This window comes from Mus caroli, chromosome 10 (genome assembly GCF_900094665.2).
Source record: "Mus caroli chromosome 10, CAROLI_EIJ_v1.1, whole genome shotgun sequence".
Taxonomy (NCBI): Eukaryota; Metazoa; Chordata; class Mammalia; order Rodentia; family Muridae; genus Mus; species Mus caroli.
In genome coordinates, this window is record NC_034579.1 from 62,715,406 (window position 1) to 62,738,079 (window position 22,674).

The 22,674-nt window shown below is 42.7% G+C and overlaps 1 protein-coding gene across 3 annotated transcripts in view; it reads right to left on the bottom strand.

The window, feature by feature from the left end:
- The window catches only part of Cabcoco1 (ciliary associated calcium binding coiled-coil 1), a 100,386-nt gene extending 78,302 nt beyond the window's left edge, over window positions 1–22,084 (bottom strand). For all 3 annotated transcript variants that reach the window (XM_021174999.1, XM_029482826.1, XM_029482827.1), the window contains exons 1-4: window positions 21,948–22,084; window positions 13,944–14,032; window positions 5,760–5,929; window positions 793–937 (exon numbers count right to left, since the gene is read on the bottom strand). In XM_021174999.1, the coding sequence (XP_021030658.1) occupies window positions 793–937; window positions 5,760–5,929; window positions 13,944–14,032; window positions 21,948–22,058 (515 nt within the window). In that variant the 5' untranslated portion in view covers window positions 22,059–22,084. The remainder of the gene's footprint in view (window positions 1–792; window positions 938–5,759; window positions 5,930–13,943; window positions 14,033–21,947) is intronic.
- Between the last annotated feature and the right edge of the window lie 590 nt (window positions 22,085–22,674).

The following is a 22,674-nucleotide window of genomic DNA, read 5'->3' on the forward strand; positions in this document are numbered from 1 at the left end:
AACCCTCTTTGCAAATCCTGTTGAGATGAGGTCTCACTAACTTGCTTATTGAACTCATATTGTAATAACTCAAACCCCCCTACCTGGGATTACAGGCCTCTGCCATAACTCTTGTGTTGCAAAGACAAATCATGGAAAATCAATGCGTAAGGGGAAATGAATGTTACTCTTTAAAATGTAAATGTGGCTCCTTGGATAAAAACCAGCCACCTAAAATATACGTCCATTATAGCTATATTCAGTTCTGTGAATAAAATGCTCTTAGGTACAGACTCAGGTGATTACAGGCCAGATGAGACCATGGTGTCATTCAGGAGTTGACGTTAGGAACACACACACACACACACACACACACACACACACACACACACACACAGAGAGAGAGAGAGAGAGAGAGAGAGAGAGAGAGAGAGAGAGATGCTGCTTGGGTCCACACTGTCATTTGTTAGATGCATAAGTGAGTATTCTTTCCTTTCTAGACATCAACGTTGTGTTCACGTAGGTGTGTGGATGCTTCTGTACCTTTGATACACGTCAAGGGACAGCTTAGAGTGCTTGGTTGATTCTCTCCCTCTACTCTGCAGTTCCCAGGGATGGAACTCCAGTCACCAGGCTTGGTGGTAAGCACCTTTACTCACTGAGCCATCTCCTGAGCCTGTGTGTTATCTGCAAATTGAGTGGTCACTGCACAGATTCTAGAATCGTCTGGATTACGACAATCTATGTTTTTTTATATAGATGTTGTCTAGAAGACACAGAACATTACATACATGGGATGAGAACAAGTCCTACCTGATTTTTAAGTAATCGATGATGGTGTTGGCTTCCTTGACATCGAAGACATGGAAATCCTCACTCTTCCTCGAGTGGTTTGGTCCGATTTCTGCCATCACTTCCCCAAGCCACTTAATGCTGTCCTCTAAGGACATGTGCAGTGCTGAAACCAGAGTGAGGAGAGAGTTTCCATTATCCTGAGAGCTCTTGTGGGGGTACAGTAGTCCACACAAAAATGAGTACAAAAGTTTGAAAACATCCCTATGTTTTATTTCCATCAAAAATCTTTAGGCCAAGATTTCAGATAACATCCAGTTCTCGCCCAGAAAAAGGGGATTCTCCTTATTGATCTTCTTCCTGAGTTCAGTCTGACTTCCACAGTGGCTGAACCCATGATCTAGTAGTTCATGATTTAGTAGTTCTGAAATGTGTCCCAGTTTACCTTGTCCGGCATTTGTGGAGAGAACAAGGTAAGCCTCTTGTTTCTTTACAACAAATTAATCATTGCTCTTGGGGTGAGTTAGTAGTGGTTGGTCTTGTTGTCACTGTGATCGTATATACACATGGTTGTCTGCATAATTCATTTCCATATAAAAAAGGAAAACCATGAATATCTATCTAAATAACACGTCTAAATGGGAAGGAACATCTTAAAACAGATTTTGAAGGGACAGAGAAAGATATAGAAAACTTAGAGGAAGACCAGCTTCTATAGGTGGCTAGGAGGCCCAGATCATGGGTTCAGCTACTGTGGAAATCAGTGCTGAGCTCAGGAGAGAAAGAAGGTCAATGAGAAGAACCCCCCTTTTCTTGGCTAGAACTGAGTGTTATCATGAAAACTTGGCCTGAAGATAGGAATAAAACATATGGATGTTTTCAAACTTTATATACTTATTTTTGAATTTTATTTATTTTTGATATATATATATGTATATACACACATATATATGTGTATATATATGTATATAATATGTGTGTGTGTACATTGTGTACAGTATAAAGTAAAATTTCATTGAATTGTTCTGTGCACCTGAAAACCAGCCATGATAGAAGTCACAGAACTGTTTTGTATAGTTACTCCAATAAGCTTGGACCTGACCAACCACCCAACAGCATTTCCTACACCTGTGGATAAGCTTTTATAGTATAAGCTGCTCCTAGGTTCGACCCCAACATAAGAACCGATATAAGAAGCTTTTTAAAATAAAAATTCTATTTTAAATAGTGGTCAAGTAGAGTTTAAGTTCCCCAAACCTCCCTGGGAACTGACAAGCTACTTGGCAGAAAGAGACATGCATGTGGGTAACTGACATCCAGGTTGGCAAGTTAAGACATAAAGGTTACACAAGTCCCATCCTGGCAGACAAGTGAAGACATGAATATTAGACAAGGCAAGTCCCTTGCCACAGTTGACTACCCCAACCAATGGATACAAGTTAAATGTACAGCAAAGACATGTTCCCAAGGAAATCCCCTATCCCTAAATCCTAATTGGTAAAATAACTTGGCACAGATGTTTGTGGATTTTGGGCTTAAAAACCCTGTAAGATCTTAACTCGGGGTCATGGTTCAGTTCCCAAATCTGGAACTGGTCCACCAGTCCTGGGGTGTGTGCTCAGTAAACTATCTCTGACTGACTGAGATCAGTGTTTGTGTGGTTTGTGAGGCAATTCCTGGACCCCAGAGGCAGCCAGAGGCAGGGTTGAAAGGTCTTGGGAAAAAGTGTGCCAGCTGAGTGTCAGGAGAGGTGTCTCTCCGCTGTGGTGCCAGGCTGGGGTGCCTGAGGAGATTATTTGTGAAAGCTGCAGCCCAGAGTTGAAGATCTCTTAGGAAACCATGGAGAAGCACCCTCTGTCCTGCACTAGAATGGAGTGCTGGAGGACAAAGTTGGAGATAGAGAGGAATTGTGAGAATATATACCGAGAGTTGCTTCAGCCACGTCTAGAGTAGAAGAGTCAGGCACTTACCCTCCCCCACCCACTTTCTCTGGAACACACATTCAACATGTGCCAGATATCAAAAATCACTGATTATGATTTTTAGAAAGACAGGACAGGCAAACACTAGCTTACAATTTATTTAGTTCAACTTTTCTTCTATCTATAGCAATTAGAAAACAATGTAAAGTAATTGAACCCCACTGATCAATAAATATACCTGGTGCTGAAATAAATATTTTAGGTGGGCCCTGAAAACACAGTGATGACCCCAGAAATGACTAGGCATAATGCTTCTGCAGTCACACCCTCCTACAGCTCATAATTAGCACGTGAGCCATGCAGACCTATGGGACCAGGCAGGGGTCTTTGTTTACTATCTTGGGTAAAACACAATCCAACTGTACATTTCTCTATTCACAATAAACCCTAAAAACCCCAAAGTGGGAAGAGATTTAGGAAGGAAGGATGGATATGGTTTGAGACGGGATGGGAGCAAGACATCATAAGTAGAAAATCAAACTCACTAACTCAGGATGCTGAGGAAGAGGGGACTTAGATTATTGATTTGAATTCTGGATGGAACTGTAGTTATCAAACATGGAACACATCTGGTGGCAAGGCTGTGGCTTGGGTTAGCCGATGACTGACCCTTTAGACCGTGGTGCCTCCTGCCTTTCTCAAGGTGAAAGTTACCGGTGTTATCCTTTCATGGATCTGACTGAAGTCCCACGGGGGAGTGACCAGACCAAGAGGGACTAAACCAAATGCATTCTGGGAGACCTAGGTAAATAAGAAGACTCTAGGTTTCTAACAGTAAAACAACTTGGGGTGGGATTGGGTAAAGGGACACTTGCTAGCTTTAAGCCTTATCTTGGAACTCCTGCATCCAAGATGAAGATGACCGTGCTGCTGTGGCAGAAACACAGGAAGTGCACTGGAAAGGTTTGGTCTACACGGAGCGCTTTCAAGTTGATGCTTCCAGTACCACTTCAGTGTGTACCCATTTGTATCCTTCTCTGAATGTGCATTTTCCAAGGGGTTCCATGTTTCCATCCACTGGGCATGTGGTATTTCTACTGAGAACCAGCTTCAAGCTTGTTTCATACGTGCCATTCATGGCATGTGGTGCTTTCTGGCCTTTGACATATGTGTCCTTTCTAGCATGTACCCATGTCTGGCCCTTTACTTATGTGCCCTCTGCTGTGTGCATCCATATCTAGCTCTTTGCATGCGTACCTTTCCTTTTGTGTACCCATTTCTGGTCCACTCTATCTGGTTCTTCCTGGCGTGCAGCATCTCCCATCCATCACATGCTCCTTTGTTCAGCATTCTGCTTCGGGTCAGGTTCTAGTTTATTATCTTTGCGACTCACTCTAGGTTTCTGACTTATGTCTGCTATGTCTGATGTGGCATCAAAGGGACAGACTCTTGTTTGCTGAAGATGACCTCATGTCACCTTCAGGAGTTGACTCTGACCCTGACTCCTCCCTCTCTGAATAATAACATATAAATTATTTGTTTTCATCTATTGTTCAAGAAATACTGATAAAGATGAAGTCTGAGCCTGGTGAACATATGTGATCTTTTTTTTTCCAGAAATATTTTCTGCCTTCAGTGAGTATAACCCACAAAGCATGGCCTTAAGATCAGTCTCAGTACTGGCCTTTATATCTTTGAGATGATCCGTTTAGATTTGAGGTGGGCTCTCTGCAGACTGGCTTATACTCATGTAACACAGGCTTAGGACAAGGATCAAGTCAGAACCATGGCTGTTCCAAAGTGGATCTTATGTAGGCGGAGCCACCCTCCAACCACGAAGCAGGACCATGCTCTCTGGTTGGAGCCCTGGTGGAGTGGGGCCTGATGATTTTGCACTCAGGACCCCATGATGCCCTGGTTTTACTGTAAAACACTTCACCTCCTTGAAACCAACTGAAGCCGTATGCTTTGTTCACAGTCTAATGATATCAAAGGGTTTGTTTGAGAAGATATTTTCTTACCAGAGGGGGGAAAATGAATTTGTTTGCTTTCCCCTCATTCGACATTTGTATTTTTACTCTCTCGTGCCTTAGCTGGACAAAGCCTCTAAGTGGGTCAGAAGTCCAGGTTCAAACTGATACCGACCATGAGAAGATACCTAGAGGCCATCTGGAGGCTGAGGGGAAGGTGGGACGGTGTAAAACAGAAATACTCGCTCACATTAGGATTGCCAAGCTCTTGGGGGAAAATGTTCACGTTCTTCTGCTCTCTTCAGAAGTTGCAAAGCTTGGGACAGCCACATCAAACATCCTTTGATGCTTTAATTTTCGTATGGGTGACTTGGTCAAGGTTTGCTTTATATGCAGAGCTAGCCTGAAAAAGGCTTCCTCCAGCCCTGCTGCTCACACCGCAGTTTCCACGTCCTCCCCAGAAGATATTTTTATTTTTATTTCTAAAACCCATTCTTGTTGCATGTTAGGTTTGACTTAGACTTTCACATCTGCCTCTCTGTTCCCAATTACTACCCTTAAGGCGTGTGCCTCCATGCTTGGCTTCACAGACAATTCTGATTTTTTTCCTGTATTCTTTCTGCCTTTCTGAATGCATATAAATAAAAATCCTTTCAGATTTTTATTCTTTTATAAACAAAAGTGCATAGTGCTTCCTGATCTTTTACTCCAGTAATATGCCCACAGCACACAGAAATAGTCCTTATTTTTCCTTTTTCTAACTACATAGTATTCCACTTTAAAGACAGATTGAATTATTTGGATTTCAAAATAGTTCCGGATATACAGAACTTGGCCAAAATATCAGCGTATCCTCAGATATCTGTGGTGCGGGGAAGGAAGGCTAACTAGAATATCTTTGGCGAATCAACAAAGAGAACCTTAGTCTACTAAGAATTCTTTGAGGATTTACCTTTCAATGAGAAATGAGCTGCCCCAGTTGTATCTAAGAAACAAGGTCGCAGTCCTTATTAAAGGAATCACAATGGCTTTTGAATATTAATTTATACACGCAACATTCCCTCCCCTTAAAAAGACAGCGAGGGATCACACTCACTTTGAAGATTATGAAGTAGCATGTCCAGCAAGGTCATAAACTTGGAATATTGCTCAATAGAAAAGTTCATCTCCTTGGCCCAACAGAAGCCAGACACATAGTAGTCCAAGAGGATGGCATCGCGTAGGCAAGTCTGGAGATTTTTAAAATTCAGAAACACTCCCAGTTTTCTGTAATGACAAAGAAGAAAAATGCAGATGTTAAAGTGAGATTGAATAGTGAACAGTCTCCGAAAGTTTTGAAAGCAAGTATTTGAATGAAAGTTCTCGAGCGCTTCTCCTCTTAAAGTATTCAGTCATGTCACAGCCTCAGAGATGAGGGGGAGAGAAGAGAGAAAGGAGGCAAGGAAAAGAGTGGGGTGGAGCTCTTTCCCCCTCCCCTCCCCTCCCACTTCCTCTTCCCCTCCCCCCTTCCCCTCTCTCGCCCCCTTTCTCCCTGTCTACACTTCTTATACCTTTACATTCAATATTCTGTGCAGGCTGGCATGCGGCGGACCTTGCGCTCCTGGTGCCCCAGCCTCAGTCCAGTTGCTATAGCTGGGATTAGAGATGGCCCTGACAGGTGGGGCTCAGAGGAGCCCACACCCCCCAGATACTTTCCCTACCAACCCAGCCACATCTTCAGCCAGGATCTCTCTATAAATCAATCTACTGACTAAGTTTGTTCCATTTCTGAAAGCAGACTGTTAAGTAGTCTGTCCTTTTCTTTCTGTAAAAAAACAAAAAAAACCAAACAAACAAAAAAACCCAACAAGTTGTATGTGTGTGTGTGTGTGTATTTTCTGAATTAATTTTTTATTTTAATAATTTATTTGCTTTACATTCCAATATCATCTCCTCCTCTACTTCCAGTCCCCCCCCCCCCATGCAGGTCCTCCCTGTTCCTCCCTCCCCTTCTCCTCTGAGAACGGGAGCTCCCCTCTGAGTATCCCCCCCCCCCCACATACACACACTACCCAACCTCCTGAACATCAAGTCACTGCAGGACTAGGCCCAGGGTCATCCTCTCCCACAGTGGCCAGACAAAGCCGCCCAGTTAGGGGAATGAGCAGGATCCACAGACAGGCAAGGATTCATCTCTAACGGATTTCCTTTCTTTGAATCTATTGCTTATTCCTTCTTCTCTGAGCTGCTGTTAGACCTTTCTTTTTCTACATTTTTCTTTTTGATATTTGCAATCTTTTCTTCTTCATGATCTCTTCCTCCAGCTTTTGTAAGTCTATTTTATGTTCTTGTTGCAGTTTGAAAAACTCGTGGCACAACATTTGCCTGTATTTTCTATGTGTTCCTGGTCATGTCTGTCTGGTGGGGCCCTCGTCCTATCCCTTCTCTGTCTGTAGGTTGTGGATGCGCTGTCTCTGCACGGGTATTCCTCACAGCTTAGCTATCTTTGAGTGAACATAGTTGATGTCTGTGGACATCTGCTTGTAATGCAATGAAGAGAAAGTGGAGACCTGGCTATGGTATAAACTATTAGCTGCTTCCTGTGTCGTGATTCAAACTACTTGGTACTTCCTGTGTTCTGATAACAAACTCACAGGCATTTCCTGTGTGGAGTTACTTTCTGTCAATTCTTTGAACACTTATTGCTGTTTTGGTTACTGAGGTAGAGGAAAAAAAATGGCTCATCTTACTGCAATATAAACAGATATGTGTACTCCAGTTCTGCACATGACCAGTGGGGCTTCCTGGCATGGCATCTAGGGTTTTTTCTCCCTCCAGGAAATTCCCTGTATCCTTCCTTCCTTCTAAGACCTGTAGCTGTGTGCATCTCCCTCAGACCATTTCCATCATGTCCAGACAATCTGTGACAACCATGGAGCATCATCTCCAAAGCTCATGGCTAGGGCCTTCAGCTTAATTGGTTTTCCTTGTTGCTTGCATGTGGTTTCTTGGGTTAAGCTGAGTGATGGTACCTGGGGCAAACGCAGCCTACCATTTTTAAAAGGGGAAGCCTTTGTCCTTCACCATTTTAAAAGCATATATAATTGAAACAAGTTCAGAAGTGTTTTTTAAACGTGTGTAACAAATCAATGCCCTTCTCAAGTGCTGATACTCTGAGTTATGTGGGGCAATCGAAGAAAGAGAGACACCAGAGGAAGTAACGAAGCCTTGAAGGAGCAGGGAGGGAAGAACAGCCTCAGCAGACTGAACCCTGAGCAATCACATAGAAGTGTTTTTATGATCACCCATTACACGCATTACACACAGGTGCAGCCCTGTCTGGAAAACCACAAGCCCTACATGAAGTCTGGTGATTTTAAGCAACGACTTCATTTCCCCTTCCCTTGCCACCATTCTACATGATGCCGTCCAGCCTACGAAACTGGTCTGAGGCAGTGGCAGGGAGGGGGGTTTGCTGCAGGTATCTGATTATTTTAGTAATTCACAGGGTGAGGTAGCCTTTCTTACATTGTACAGCAATCAGAAAGCAATTAATGAGCAGCTTTGATTGTTACTGGCAATCATCTTGTAGTCCTTATCTAAAATCTCCCACATCAGGAAACTTAGAAGCCAACTTGACTTAAAAACTGAGTTTGATGGGGACATTATATATAATATAGGCCTATGTTTATGCCTATTTATATATGCACATACATGCAGTCTTTATGTATATGCATCCATTTAAAAATGTTTAACGTGTATAAGTATATGCACGCACATGGGGGCCTGAGGACAACTTTCTAGGGATCTGCTGTCTGCCTCCAAGTGCTGGGATTACAGGTGGTCACCATGACTGCCCAGCTTTAACATGGTGGCTGGGGCTCCTTCTCCCAGTGCAGGGTGAGCTCTGGGGACTCTGGGCATCTCCTCTGCCCTCCTCGTTGCTTTTACAAATGATATCCTAAGAACTCTTTGTGTATGTGCATGCACACAAGTGCATGTGTGTATGTGTGTGTGTGTAACAAAGACTATTGACCCTTCTTCATATTTTGGATACAGTGTTTACACAGTGTTCTGAAATTCAGTTTTATTTTTGTGAAAGGAAGAAATTGGGTTATCTCCCCCTCATGCACGTACTTATTTTTACCAAAATGTTCTAGAATAGTTGTTCTAGTTTATAATTATCCTGTTTGCCTTTATTTTAATTTCAAATGAGTCTTGTGCTTACTGACAGAGGTTTATTCAATTTTATTTTAGATGACAATTTCTCTTCAGCACTTTTCTTATTATTGTTATGTGAGATGCATCAATGAATTGATTAATCTTGCCTGATTTTGCTATGTTAGATGCATAATGAATTGATTAAGCTTGCCTGAGGCAATAGGTCGATTCTTCAATTAAACCACAGGACGCAGCCTAGCTTTTGCGTTCTTTATATAAAAACGTCCTGCTAGAATTCGGTTCTGAAATCCTCTTCTTTCCGCAACAGGTTCTGGTGACGCGTTTGTTCCCCCAGATAGTCGTTGTCCATCCCTGACAAGGAACTGTACAAGGCCTGCCTGTTCACGGTCCTTCCTGGGTTATTTTATCCTGGACATAAAGAGATGTCTTAAGTTTCCTCCTGCTGAAACAGGAAATCATAGCCTAATTCTCTTGTTCCTTGTGTTGCGTGTGTAACCCAATACCCTCCCCTGGCATTAAGATGCATTCATTGCTGTGAGTTTCCCTACATTTATCTTGCCACTGACTTCGTTTCCAGCAAGGCAGATTCCACGCTAGCTTCCTTCTCTATGCTTAGCATCTTCTTTTATGTGCATATCTTACTGGCTCTTTAATCTCCTGCCTTGTGGCATCCATTCAGTCTCTAGTCATGACTTTTGGTTACTGTTTCTTCTCACTTCTGTCCCCTTCCCCCCACGACCATGTTCTCTTCATCTGCTGTCTGCATTCGGTGTATTCCTAAGTTAATATTTGACCTGAATACCCGGACTTGGTCCTTGCTTTCTGGTTCTATTTTTTCAGTGCGTGTGTTTGAATGAACTCAACGATGACATTTCTAAGTTTATTTGGGTGACTACTCTCTCACCTCCTTCGACCCCACCTTTGGCCCACACTCTCCCTCCCTCCTCCCCTCTCTCACCTGTCCCTCCCCCCTCCCATTTCCTAGTGCCAGTGGATTCCTGCCCCTGGTTGATCCTCAGGGCTTAGTGTTGACTGGTTTATTTTTCCACAAGTCATTTCACTCCAAAGGAGGAGATACAGTCATTCAGAGCAAGCTACAGCCACAGCTGGAATGCAGGTCCTCTGCGTTCCACTGGCCAGATTGGTCATAAGAGAGGATAGAGTCAGAGATACAGGAGGGAGAGAGAGCCACAGCCAGTGTGGGCTGGTGCTCAGGAAGGGGAAGGAGCTCAGAGGGACTGTGATGTGATATGGCCAGGGGGGATGCAACCATCTGCTTTGCCGTGTTGAGTGTCAGCAAATCGACTTTGTCATTCCTTCATGCTCTGGAACTTGGAACACCTTTCTCTTTTGAAGTGCATCACCATGGAAGCAAGCTCTGCAGACCAGTTAAGCAGCTCAGAGCAGTCTGGCTGTGGTAACCTCGACGGCTTCTTGGTAGACCTGGTGTGGTGACACATAACCCAAAGTGCAGCAGTTGAGAAGCAGAGGCAGGGGTGTTCCCTGGAGCTTGAGGTCAGCCTGAGTGATGGAGTAAGACTCGGTTTCCAAAAACATTCAAACAAAACCAAGGTTCAGTGTTACTTCTGTGTTTATAAAGCCTCTTTATAACTAGCCTCTATCATTTAAAAATTTTTTTTTAAATTCTTTTAAATTTGATGGGTGTTGGTGTTTGGCTTGCATGTTTGTTGGGGTGCTACTTGTATGTGTGGTACCCAAGAAGGACAGAGGATGACGTTTGATCCCCATTCCCTGGAACCAGACTTACAGATGGTTGTTACACCATGTGTGCTGGGAATCGAACTCGGGACCTCTGTAAGAGCAGCTGGTGCACTTAACTGCTGAGCTAGTTTGGCAACATCTCTGATTTTTGGTTTTTTTTTTTTTTGTGTGTGTGTGTGTGTGTTTTCTTTTTAAATGAAACTTTGGAGTTGACTTGTAAGTATTGCTGAGTTACATATAAATAAGATATTGATAGCACTTAGTAGTCATGAGAAGAACACCAGCCATGTGAAGTCTATTTCAAAATGTATTTTGAATAATCCCTCATGTCTCTTGGGTTGCCTGTTGGTATAGAGAACAAAACTCATAATTGTGAAATGTAGGGAAATATGGTGATTTGTTGTAATTTATTTAAGTAGGTTTATAGCTTTTCAAACTGCATAATCTTGGACTATTTTGGTCACCCGGGAGAGGATAATTAAATTACACTACTGTCTTTTTGAAAAATATATAACTATCACTTACAATAATGCTGTTTTAAATTGAAAATGATTGCAAGCACATGTAGATTATTGTTACAGGAATTATATTTAAAAACATGAGAAAATTAAAAAAAATGGCTCCCAAGATAGCACGGTCCTAAAATTTGACATCGAGTTGCATGCTCTCTACAGTCAGATCCCTGGCAATGTCAAACCTGCTTTTGACACAGCCGTTGTACGCATTCCTGTATGGCTAAGTTTTATGTTGTGTTTTGTTGTGTTTTGTGTCTTTGGGTATCTGGCCAGGGAGCCGGGGCTGTTCTGGAGTGTTCTGGAGTTCTTGAAATCCAGGCTGCCTGTGAACTGGTGGCAAGTCTATGCTTTTGTCCCTGAACGAGCTGTCCCGTGCTTCACCGACAGCTGTGATACCAGCTGTGTCCTGTGCTTGGTTCCACGTATACACCCCTGATGCTCAAACGTGTTTTCTGAATTTGGATATGTAACAACAAAGCACAGTCAATAACTGAAAAAAAAATGTGTTCTATAATGTAGGCTCCATAATCGCAGCATAAGCTACAATGTGGTAAAACCACAGGATTCTAAAAAAAAAAAAAAAAAAAAAAAAAAAATCTAACATTTTATTTAATATTAGTTACTATTAAATAATAGATGTTTGGTATTTTTAATGTTGACAGTTTACTTACTATTCATTACTAGTAAATTGGAAGCTGGATTAAATATCTGTCACTTGCCCTGATTTATTCTCACTTAGTATTGAGTATTGCTGTGTATGACAAAGACCACTTTCATATCGTGGCCTTCAAGTGGGATAAACATTGCACATAAAATCGCAATGTGTGTTATTAATACCGTGAGTAATTAGTTGAAATCAATTTTAAAAATTGTTTTGTATTTATTTGTTAGCTGTGTGTATATGGGTTTTGTGTGTGTGTGTGTGCACAAGTGTGGAGCAGAGAACAACTTACTGAAGTTGATTTTTTTCCTTCTTCTGTGTAGGTCAGGGTTCAAACTCAGGCATCAAGATCCATCTGTGACCAGTGGTATGTGGTGTGTGATGTGTGATGTGTGTGTGTGTGTGTGTGTGTTTAACAAGCCCAAACCTAAGAATCAGAATTCCCAGTAAATATTTATTTTGGAAAAATGGTATAAGTGTTACAAGAAATCACTTAAAACGGGTGAGAATTTTAGTTTTCTGACCAACACTCAGGAAGCTGAAGACAGCAGACAGTGGGGGCCAGTCACTGCTATCCCTTCCCAGAAGAGTCTGCAAGTGTTGGAGGTGAAGTGCATCTTGGGTCAAATCTGTCAGTGTTACTTGCTTCTTTTGATGAGCTTTCTCTTCTCAGATTCCCCTGCTCTTGGGGATGGATGTCACAGCTCCTTCTCAGGATTAAATCACTTCAGGGCCACAGCATTTGTAAAGTCTGACTGTGGTCATCACTGATAGAGTCCTTTTCTATGTGTTTGTTATGGTCTGTGACACCTTGCTTGTGCCCTGCATATTGGCTTGTGAAGACCAGGATTTGGGCACAGGCTCTCCCAACACACCCACCCAGGGTCACTCTCCATAGCCAAGGGCGTTTCCACTTCAAGGTGGGATGATTTTTTTTTTTATGGAGGATGACTAAAACTTCTTCCTTAAACTATTTGTGTGTTTATCTGTTTGTCTTAAGGGTTATGTGAAAATGAGTCAGGTGCCCACATGGGGCCAGAAAGAGTTTTGTGTTCTCTGGAGCTAGAATTCTAGGCAGTTAGTTGCAAACTTCCCAATGTGGGTACAGGAAATGAAACACGGTTCCTCTACAAGACATGCTCTCAGCCACTGAGACACTTTTTGGGTTGCTAACAGACATCTTTAAGGAAACCATGTTGATTGACATATCCGGCTAATGATAAGTCCTAGTACTATATACCTGAGAGTGCAGCATTAGAATTACTGTGGCAAATTCCATCTTAGCTCTACATAAAACAATACATGCTGTAAGAATCTAGAGTATAGCATCATTTTTTGATAAATATCATTGGTAAACTGCTAGTGTGCAGAATTTTCAAAATCATAACTGTGCTGGCTAGTTTTATGTCAACTTGACACAAGCTGAAGCCATCTGAGAGGAGGGAGCCTCATTTGAGAAAATGCCTCCATAAGATCAGACTGCAGTCCAGCCAAAAGGAAACATTCTTAATTAATGATCAATGGAGGAGGACCAAGCCCAGAGTGGGTGGTGGCACCCCTAGGCTGGTGGTCCTAGGTTCTATAAGAAAGCAGGCTGAGCAAGCCATGAGGAGCGAGCCAGTAAGCAGCACCTCTCCAAGGCTGCTGAGTCAGCTCTCACCTGCAGGTTTGTGACCTGATTAAGTTTCTGTCCTGACTTCCTTGAACGATGAACAGTGATGTTGAAGTGTAAGCTCCCAAGTGGTTTGGTCATGATGTTTGATCACAGCAACAGTAACCCAAACTTAGACAATAACCTCCTTAATTATTAATGCTAGTGACATATTTACTCTGTTATGTACTTAATGTTAGAAAGGGATGCCCTTTAGATTATTAGACATATTGATAATTTCGCGCATGCAAGAGAAGAGGGTACAGAGTGGATACAGGCGGCTCTTGGTCAATCTTAACCCGCAGGTTTCCAATGCATGTTAATTACCAGCAAAGGCTCCTGAGCTAGACTGAGTCAATTACTCTTGGATTTGTGTGTGTTTGTGGTGTGTGTGTGTGTTTGTGTGTGTGTGTGCGTGTGTGTGCACAAGACTTGACATATTTTACTACGTACTGTAATAGCACACAGTTTAAATTAAAAGCTTAATATGTCTAACTAACGCACCGTGGTCACTTAGCAACAAAGGCCTCGAACTGGTCTCTACTTGACTGAGACTCTGGAGTTACTTACTCTTGAATTCCATTGACATTCTCTTCCCCCAGCAGGTCAATGATCTGGTCAGAAGAGAGGATATCTGGAGACAGAATCCTTTCATTCTCCTGCAAGTCAAGATTTTTCTATTAAAGCAAGTCAAAGAAGAACGAGTTCTCGGAATCATATGTTTTGCGAGTACTGACCCCAGTGATATAAAAAAACCTTTGCTATTTTTCTTTTCTGTTGTTATGTGATAGTGGCTCACCTCTGAAAAGTCACATGGTTAGAGGGCAAGACAGCCTATCCTTAGGTATATGCAGAACTGAGGGCTGCTTCACAATTCAGCAAACAACTGACTGTCTATTGCTACATGTTAGGTATCTAACTTCTACATATTCCTGGTTGAACTTCAGGCTTGAGAGAGGGGAAGTGAGCAGGGGCTTGCTTACTCCAAGGAGTTCAATGGCGAGTCAGGAAAAGGGACCACAGATGAACAAAACCTGAGCCACACATGGTAGGGACAAGGGTCCAGGTCAGGTTCATCAGAACACATTGTGCGCATGGATTCAATTCTCAAACAGCTAGAAGGAATATTTCAAAGCAAAATGAATATGAGACATGAGCCTTCCTAAGTGGGGCATTCAGCAAAGACAACGACAGGAGCATGGCCGAACTTCACAGAAAGGGGCTCGGTGAACTACCCCTCAGGACCAGCATAACCAGGACCCCGTGCACAGAAATTTTAAAAATCATTTTCTATGTTTGAGTAGAACACGGGATGGCCACAATGAGACAGGGTGAGAGAGAAGTATGGAGAAAATGAAAGACTCAGACATACAGATCCAGTTACTTGGGGAGGAAAATTCAGGGTAGAAAAAATTTGGGTGGCATAGAGAGAGCTATATAAGGTTTTATATAGATATAAAGTTATATAGCTCTGAAATGAATCTAGTCATATCAACCCTTTGAAAGTCAGAGCTGGAGCAATGATACGTGATACCACAGCCACTGTTCTTACTAAAAAGTGTGGGATTAAGACAATCATCTTTTAGCAGAGTTTCCCTCTCTTATTAGTTTTAGTGTTAGTAATAGCAGCATTTAAGCAAATGCTTATATTCCTGGTACTACTTTAAATGAGGCCTCCTCCCCTCTTCCTTTCATACATATATTTGTATATATGAATATGTATGTATATAAATATATGCACATATATGTACGCATATATGCATGTATTCTATTATATATACATTTATACACACATATCTATACATATAATATATATTATATAGATTTTCTATGTTGCCTTGCTCTTGAAAGAGTATTAAGTGACTGAAAACCTTTGGTCTTTCAGTGCATACATTCCGATCTATACAGCCGGAAGACACAACAGCGATTCATAAACATGCTAAACTCGCCCACCCGTCTCTGGCTCTCTGCACCAGTTTCTCCAGCTTGGAAGCTCCGAGGCTACACTGCACTGTTAACTCACATCTTCCACCTGCTAGATCTTAGCATCCCTTCCAAAGTCAACATGTTAGGTCTCCGAATAGTTACCAGATAACCTTGCGCCTGGTTTCTCCTGAGTGTCGCCTAAACACCCCACATGTGTAACTACACACCCATCGTGGATGGTGCCTCATATAGGAGAGTCTCTAAAGAGCCTCGTTCGAGGAAAGACAACAGGTCTGTCGCAGGAGGAGAGAGGGCTTTCCCAGTCAGAAGGAACATGAGCTTGTTTACAAACGCCAGATGTTGAACTGGGGAGCAGTGATGTGTTAAACCACGAGGGAGTCTTAGGCAAAAGGAAAGTCAGGAATATTGTTGCTGTCTTTATTTTAACATTTGATCCATTGCAGCATCTCCTGCACCCACTTGGATTTTATCAGTGTGGTCCACGGAAGCATCAGCTGTCTGTGTCACTAAGGTACTGGCTGGTATCTCCTTGGATGCTGAGTTTGGTCGAGCCTCACCCTCCTCTTCGTGACTTTCCCACAGGGCCAGGGATCCAGTTATGTGTAAAAGAACATAACTAACTAAAGGAAATAAAGACAAATAAAATAGCTATTTAAAAATATAGGTAAAAAGGCAACTCTCTGGTAAGTATGATTAAATAATAAGGAAAGTGAATGTCTACCACAGCAGGTGGCAAAACATTAGAAAAATATAAGGAGGTGGAAGATTTCCTCGGGAAATGTAAATTGTCAAAACTTAGTGGGAACACTTGAGGGCTCCCAGAGACTGAACCACCAACCAATGAACATACACGGGCTGAACCTAGGCCCCGTGCACATAGGTAGCAGATGTGTATCTTGGTCTTTATGTGAGTTCCCAAAAAACTGGAGTTGGGGGCTGAACGTGAGCCTGCTTGCCTGCCTGTGGATCTTGTTTCCCTAACTGGGCTGCCTTGTCTGGCCTCAGTGGGAGAAGATGAGCCTAGTCCTGTAGTGACTTGAGGTATGGGCAGGGGGAGGAGGTGGGTGGGTGGGTGGGGAGGTGGTTGGTACCCGGGGTTGGGGGACCTCCCCTTTCTCAGAAGTGAATGGAGTGAGGGATGGGCTGTGTGACATGGTGAGGGGTTGGGAGAAGGCGGGGCTGCAATTGGAGTAAAGTGAACAAATACAGGAAATGGAAAAAAATATTTAATGAGGATAGAGGAGAAAATTTATTTGACCAAACAGGACCCAAACTGGATTCTACGTTTTGTAAAGTCATCGTGCCCATCTGGTATTACCCTGAGTCAAAACCTAGGACAATCAAAACCTAGGTTAATAATTTTAGGCTTTTAAGAGTTCAGTTTTTAAAAGCTGCCCATCTGCATAGACGATCCCAAAGAACAACCAAGAGAATAGAGAACCCCAAATCAGTAATGAACTTGGACTCTCATCTGAGCTAAAAATCCATCTGGCAAGTGTGGATCCCACTGTGATTAAAAGACACTGATGGACCATCCCCCCGGACAGAACATGTGACAGGGAACGCAAGTTTATGCTAAATTCAACAAGGATTCTGTGGATAAGTACTGACCAGGTACCTTCTAAACCCAGAAGCAAAGCACTTGGTAAAATTCAATGGAAAAAGAAGACAAAGCCAGGCCAGAGACTATTTGCCAAAACTAACAGCCACCATCATATGGGACACGGGGACAGTAGTCAGCGCTGTCGAACCAAGAGCTGGAAATGGGATCCAGACGAGGAACTTTACTGTAATTCAACATTAGACTCATTCTTTTCCATTATGGTAAGGAGATAAGAAAATGAAATATTCGGCTTAAGTATTAGACACAAAGGAACAAAAGGGCCTTTATTTGAAGATGACATCATAGTGTCCTTAAGAAGGCTGACATTGTACTAACGCTCAGCTAGGAAACGGGGCAAGACGGTTATACATAACATAAATACACAAAGCCGGCTTCTTTTCTCCATTTGAGAAACTAATTAGAAATGGAAATGTCCAAAGTTATTGAATTGTGCCTTGTTCTGAGTATAATAAAAGCATAAGAATTGTAACAAAATTCTAAAACTCGGTCAGAACTTGAGGGATAAGAATTGATTAAAAGATACGTAGCAGAAACTCCTTCAGACCCAAGGAATAAATTCCTCTCACATCACAAATGTAAAGCAAAGACAGTTCTGAATTCCAGTGGGATTTCCCCAGAACTTTACAAGATAACTTTTAAATTCTTAGGAGGGGAGACAGACACTTGGAAGGAGTTCAGGTGGTGGGAGGGGCCTTCCCAAACTAGCTCAGTGCAAAAGCTCAATGTATAAACAATAATGCTGCTAAAGAATGGACAGGCTGCTCAATCTGGGGAGATGGTTCAGTGGGCACAATACCTGCCAAGAAATCACCAGAGCCTGAGTTCAGGTCCCCGGGACTCACTCCGAAAGCTGGGTGGTGGACATTAAAAACCCCAGTACTGCAGCAGCATCTGACACAGGCAGATTCCTGGAATGCCACAGCCAGAGAGTCAAAAGCTGCAGTTCTCAACCTGTGGGTCCTGACCTCCGTCCCAATGCTCTGATATTTACATTATGATTCACAACAGTAGCAAAGTTACAGTTATGGAAGTAGCCATGAATATAACTCTACAGTTGGAGGTTACTACAACACGAGGAACTGTCTTTAAAGAGTCACAGCTTTAGGACAGTTTGAGAACCACTGGTCTTGGGGAATTGGTGAGGTTCACATCCTAGTAAGAAGAGGCCCTGTCTCACAAATTAAGGGGGTAAGTGACTTGAGGAGGACATCCTATGTGGACCTTTTGTCTTCCACATATGTACGTGTAAACATACACACACACACACACACACACACACGCACACACACTAGTCAGCAGAAAAGAATAGCAATCTAAATTGCGTAATTTGCACATAAATAGAAAAACTGTATTCTGCTTTAATGGTTAGTCCACTCCTAGTACCCCTACCTGTTCTATGTGTGATGGGGAGGAGACAGGCTGCTATACTCAGCAGGAAGAATCCTCATTTCAAATACACACACACACACACACATATATACATATATATATATAATTATATTTAATATATCATAGTTATGTAATGTAATAATATTGTATATTATTGAATATATATATTGGGCTGCGAATGGCTTAGTGGGTCAGTTGCTTGTACCTCAAGCCTGATAACAAGAGTTTGATCCTTGGTGTCCACAGTGGAAGGAAGGTACTGACGCTCCAATGTTGACCTCTGACCTCCACATGTGCCCTGTGGCACATGCAAGAGCCTCCTTTGCTAATGAATAAGGATTTGGACTTCTTAAAGACTTGCTCTTATAGCCTAAATCTTCTTCTTCTTCTTTTTTTTTTAAGATTTATTTATTTATTATATGTAAGTACACTGTAGCTGGCCAGACACTCCAGAAGAGGGTGCCAGATCTCATTACAGATGGTTCTGAGCCACCATGTGGTTGTCTGGAATTGAACTCAGGACCTTCGGAAGAGCAGTCAGTGCTCTTAACCGTGAAGCCATCTCTCCAGCCACAGCCTAAATCTTTTAATATCAGAAGATTGACAATGAGCTGGGCTCACCTGAGAGAAGGGGCAGAGGGAGAACAGGAGGGATTAAAGGGCTCTGTAGCTCGAAGCACATCGAGAAAAATAACCCTGCATCCACACGCTAATACAGACATTTGAGGTCTATTTATTTTATTTTATTTTATTATTTTTACCATTGCACAGTCTGCCCAGGTTGACCTGTATCATACAATGGTTTATCTACATTCAAGTATCGTACTTCAATCATAAGAAGTTTCTAGGATGATATTGAGAGTGTGTAAACGTGAACGTTTGCTACTCAAGTTGAGCCCAACGGGGTGTTCTGGAGGATCACCCCTAACGTGTAGAGGACCATCAGCATGTAGATAGATCTGCCTGTAGAATCCCACCCGACATACTGATGACCTCCAAGACCATCATCAGCATCTTTCCCTGTAAGATAATGGCTGCATTCTGGTGATTTACCAGAGGGCCAGGTTTACATCCCCTGTTGGGGACATGCTATGACTCGTATTCAGCAACCCTGTAGCTCTCTCATGTGAGCTATGCCATATTCCTTTTAATAATTAGCATTTTTGAGGATACTATTTATGAACTAACTGGCCAGGAGGCTGAAGGATCTGAACTGGATATTTATTTACAAGCTATTTTTACACAGTATAGTAGCTATCCTTTATTTTCAATTTTTGTTACTTTTTTTTTTTTTCCTTTCCACCTTGTACATTCATGGAAATAAAGGCTGAAAGTTTAATCTCACATTTCAAAAGGAGGTATTTTTGTCCAATATTACTAAAGAAACTGGACTTCACAGTTCAGATACTAGCAAGCAGAGCTCATGAAGTGTTCCCCATAAAAATCTCTTTTCCTGGTTCTGTGCCCCCTGCCCTGTGCTCAGGGTATCTCAGCGTAGACTGAAGTTTCTGGCAACCGCCTTGCCTGGCATACGGCAGGCTGCCTGCGATATCGATGTGCTAACACAATTGCTTGAGAACCTACTATGTGAAGAGGACAGCCATTTTTATTCTCGATGTTGCCCATCACCAACACATGGGGAACCTCAGTGATCGAAGCCTGTGCTTTATTTCTGATAGCCTTGGCCAGAAAATAAATAGCTCATTCTTGCATGCCTCAGATGACTAGATGGCCTTCTAGCTGAGTCAATTTAGATACAGAATTTACCAGAAAAGAAACCCTGAAGTGGATCACTATTAAGGGGGCCTTTCTCCTCAGCAGCACTGGCGCTGCCCTACAAGGGTCTTTTGCCATTTTTTCCTGCCAACCACAAAGTCCCGGGAGCTCACATGGGCAGTTCCAATGGTGGACCATCTTGCTGTGTTATAGAGGCCTCAGTTTTACAGGTCTAGGAAATGGAGAATGTACCGCCGAATATTAACTGTCATTATTGGTTAAGGGATACTGCTAAGTAAGCCCATGGAACAACTGGATTTCTTCAGTTTCTTACCCATAAAAAGATTGAGCTAATAAAAATTGAAATATATATTTATGTATGTGTACATGTTATGGATATTAGCTTAGTCTTTTTTATTAAACTCTCTCCCTCCCTCCCTCCCACCCTCCCTCCCTTCCTCCCACCTTCCCTTCCTCCCTCTCTCTCTCTCTCTCTCTCTCTCTCTCTCTCTGATTCATTAAGCCTCAAATCACTAAATGTTCTTAGAGAGGGCATAACATTCACTGGTGAGTTAGTGTACGAGCACACGGAAACATACAGTCATAGAAGATTTTGTATATGTTTAAACGACACAGAATTTAATTGGAAAGTTTTCTATGCTGGTTTAAAAATTATGTTAACTTACATTAGCGATCACAAGGGAGGAATGAGCTTAGGATCCAGTTTATCATGTTAAAATGTGCATTTAATGTATGCTAATTTTATTTAGAAAGGCTCATGGGAGAGCCTGCAGGCTTAGCGGTCTGCCTGCAGTACTGGGGGACTTGGAGGGGGTGGAGTGGGACTGGCTTGCTTGCTTGCTTGTTGGAGAGGAAGGCATGAAATTACTGGCTTTGTGCTTCCTGACTGCTGAGTCTGCAGCGAAATACTTATCTTCTTCACAAAGACTGTTGTTGTTTGGACTAATATGGAAGCTGAACAAAGCTGTGTTAATTAACACTTCATTATTCACTCTTCAGAGTCTTTAAAAAAAAAAGAAAGGGAAAAAATAACCTCGTGGAAACTGTACTTGATAGACTCAGTGAGGAGATTTAAACAGTAAAAAAAAAAAAAAAAAAAAAATGATGGCTTTGCTGATGCACTTGCGGTTAAATTCTTAGCAAGGAGTGCAGCACCTTCTGCCAAAACTGAACACCTGACCTTTATCACTGGGACGCATATGGACAACCATCAAGTGGTCCTCTGACGGCCACACTGAGCACTGGGACTGGGACTTTCATCCACCCACCCACAAATAAGTGAAAATACAATAGTAATAACCCTTTAAGCATTAAGTCTAGGGTCAAGATGAGTTAATGCTCCCCACCCATTGATAGCTGGTGCTAGGAGGGGGTCGTAAGATGACCTTCTGTTACCTAAGAGGTCCCTGGAGTACCAGGGACAAATTCACTATGAGCCCTGAGGCCAGGGGCAGAGAACAGACTCTCAGCTCAGGGTGTTTGGTCTTGTCTCCTGGGACAGGGACAGGTGACAACAGAAACGAACCATGACTCACTCAGAAAGCAGCAATCTTTAGCACCCTTTGAGCAGTTGTTGATCTTCCCAGTCAATCAGTGGCACTTGCAAAAAGGGACCGGTCCCCTTTAAGATCAGAGATTACTTTTTGTTTTTTTCCAGTTAAAGATTTGCATATCTGTGAGGCTGCGTGAGCCTGGAACTTTCCAGAGTAAGCTCACAGGATCTGTGAGCTTCAGGGGTCCTGGGGACCTCTGTCCCAAGGATCAGCTTGCAAGCCTTTAGCTGTTGAGTCCTAGCCAGGCAGCTCCGACCTTGACCTTGAGTGACCTTGGTGTGAGCCAAGGACCCAGTACTGGACTTCCCGGAAAGGGGCACATACCTCAGAGTCAGAAGTGCTGCCTACTGGCGTCACCCCAGGAGTGGTCAATGCCCAGGAGGTCAATCCTGTGGACGACCCTGACACATTTTCTTTAGAGGAAGCAGCCTTCATCGCCAAGGCAACCGTGGTGGGAGGTACTGACGCCTAACTGAAGCTCAGGCCCCGCCCACTCATGGGAGCCCGTGAGGCCACCTGCTGCTCGAATTACAGTGGAAACTGAGAAATTTACTTCAGAAGCAATTCTGGAGTTGACACAGAAAGCCAACTCTAAAAGGGAGACGATAAGCGATTTGGGGGCTTTGGCTCTTCATGGTTGATCTTAAGCAATTTTTGTAACGTTTAAAAGTTTGATCCGTGGCATTGTGGTCTTCAGTAGGAAAAACTGACTGTAATGTTAGAGGTGCATATTTAGCTAGTGATGGAAGGGGCAATCTGCAACTTACTCCAAAATACGAGAGAGGCGAATGGACTTGTGAATTAAAATTGCGGAAGAGGTGGGGTTAGAACACTGTCTCCTCTCGCAACTGTTTGAAATTTCCATAATACAAAGACTCTAAACAAGGAGGTATTAGATTGGGAGTATGAAGAGCCTCCCTCCACACACACCACCTTGGTAGCCCAGGCTGAAGAGGACCTTGAATTGCTGACCTCCTACCTCCAGCTCCCAAGAGCTTACAATCAAGGGCACCACACCCAATTGATGCAAGCACACACTGAACCCAGTGTC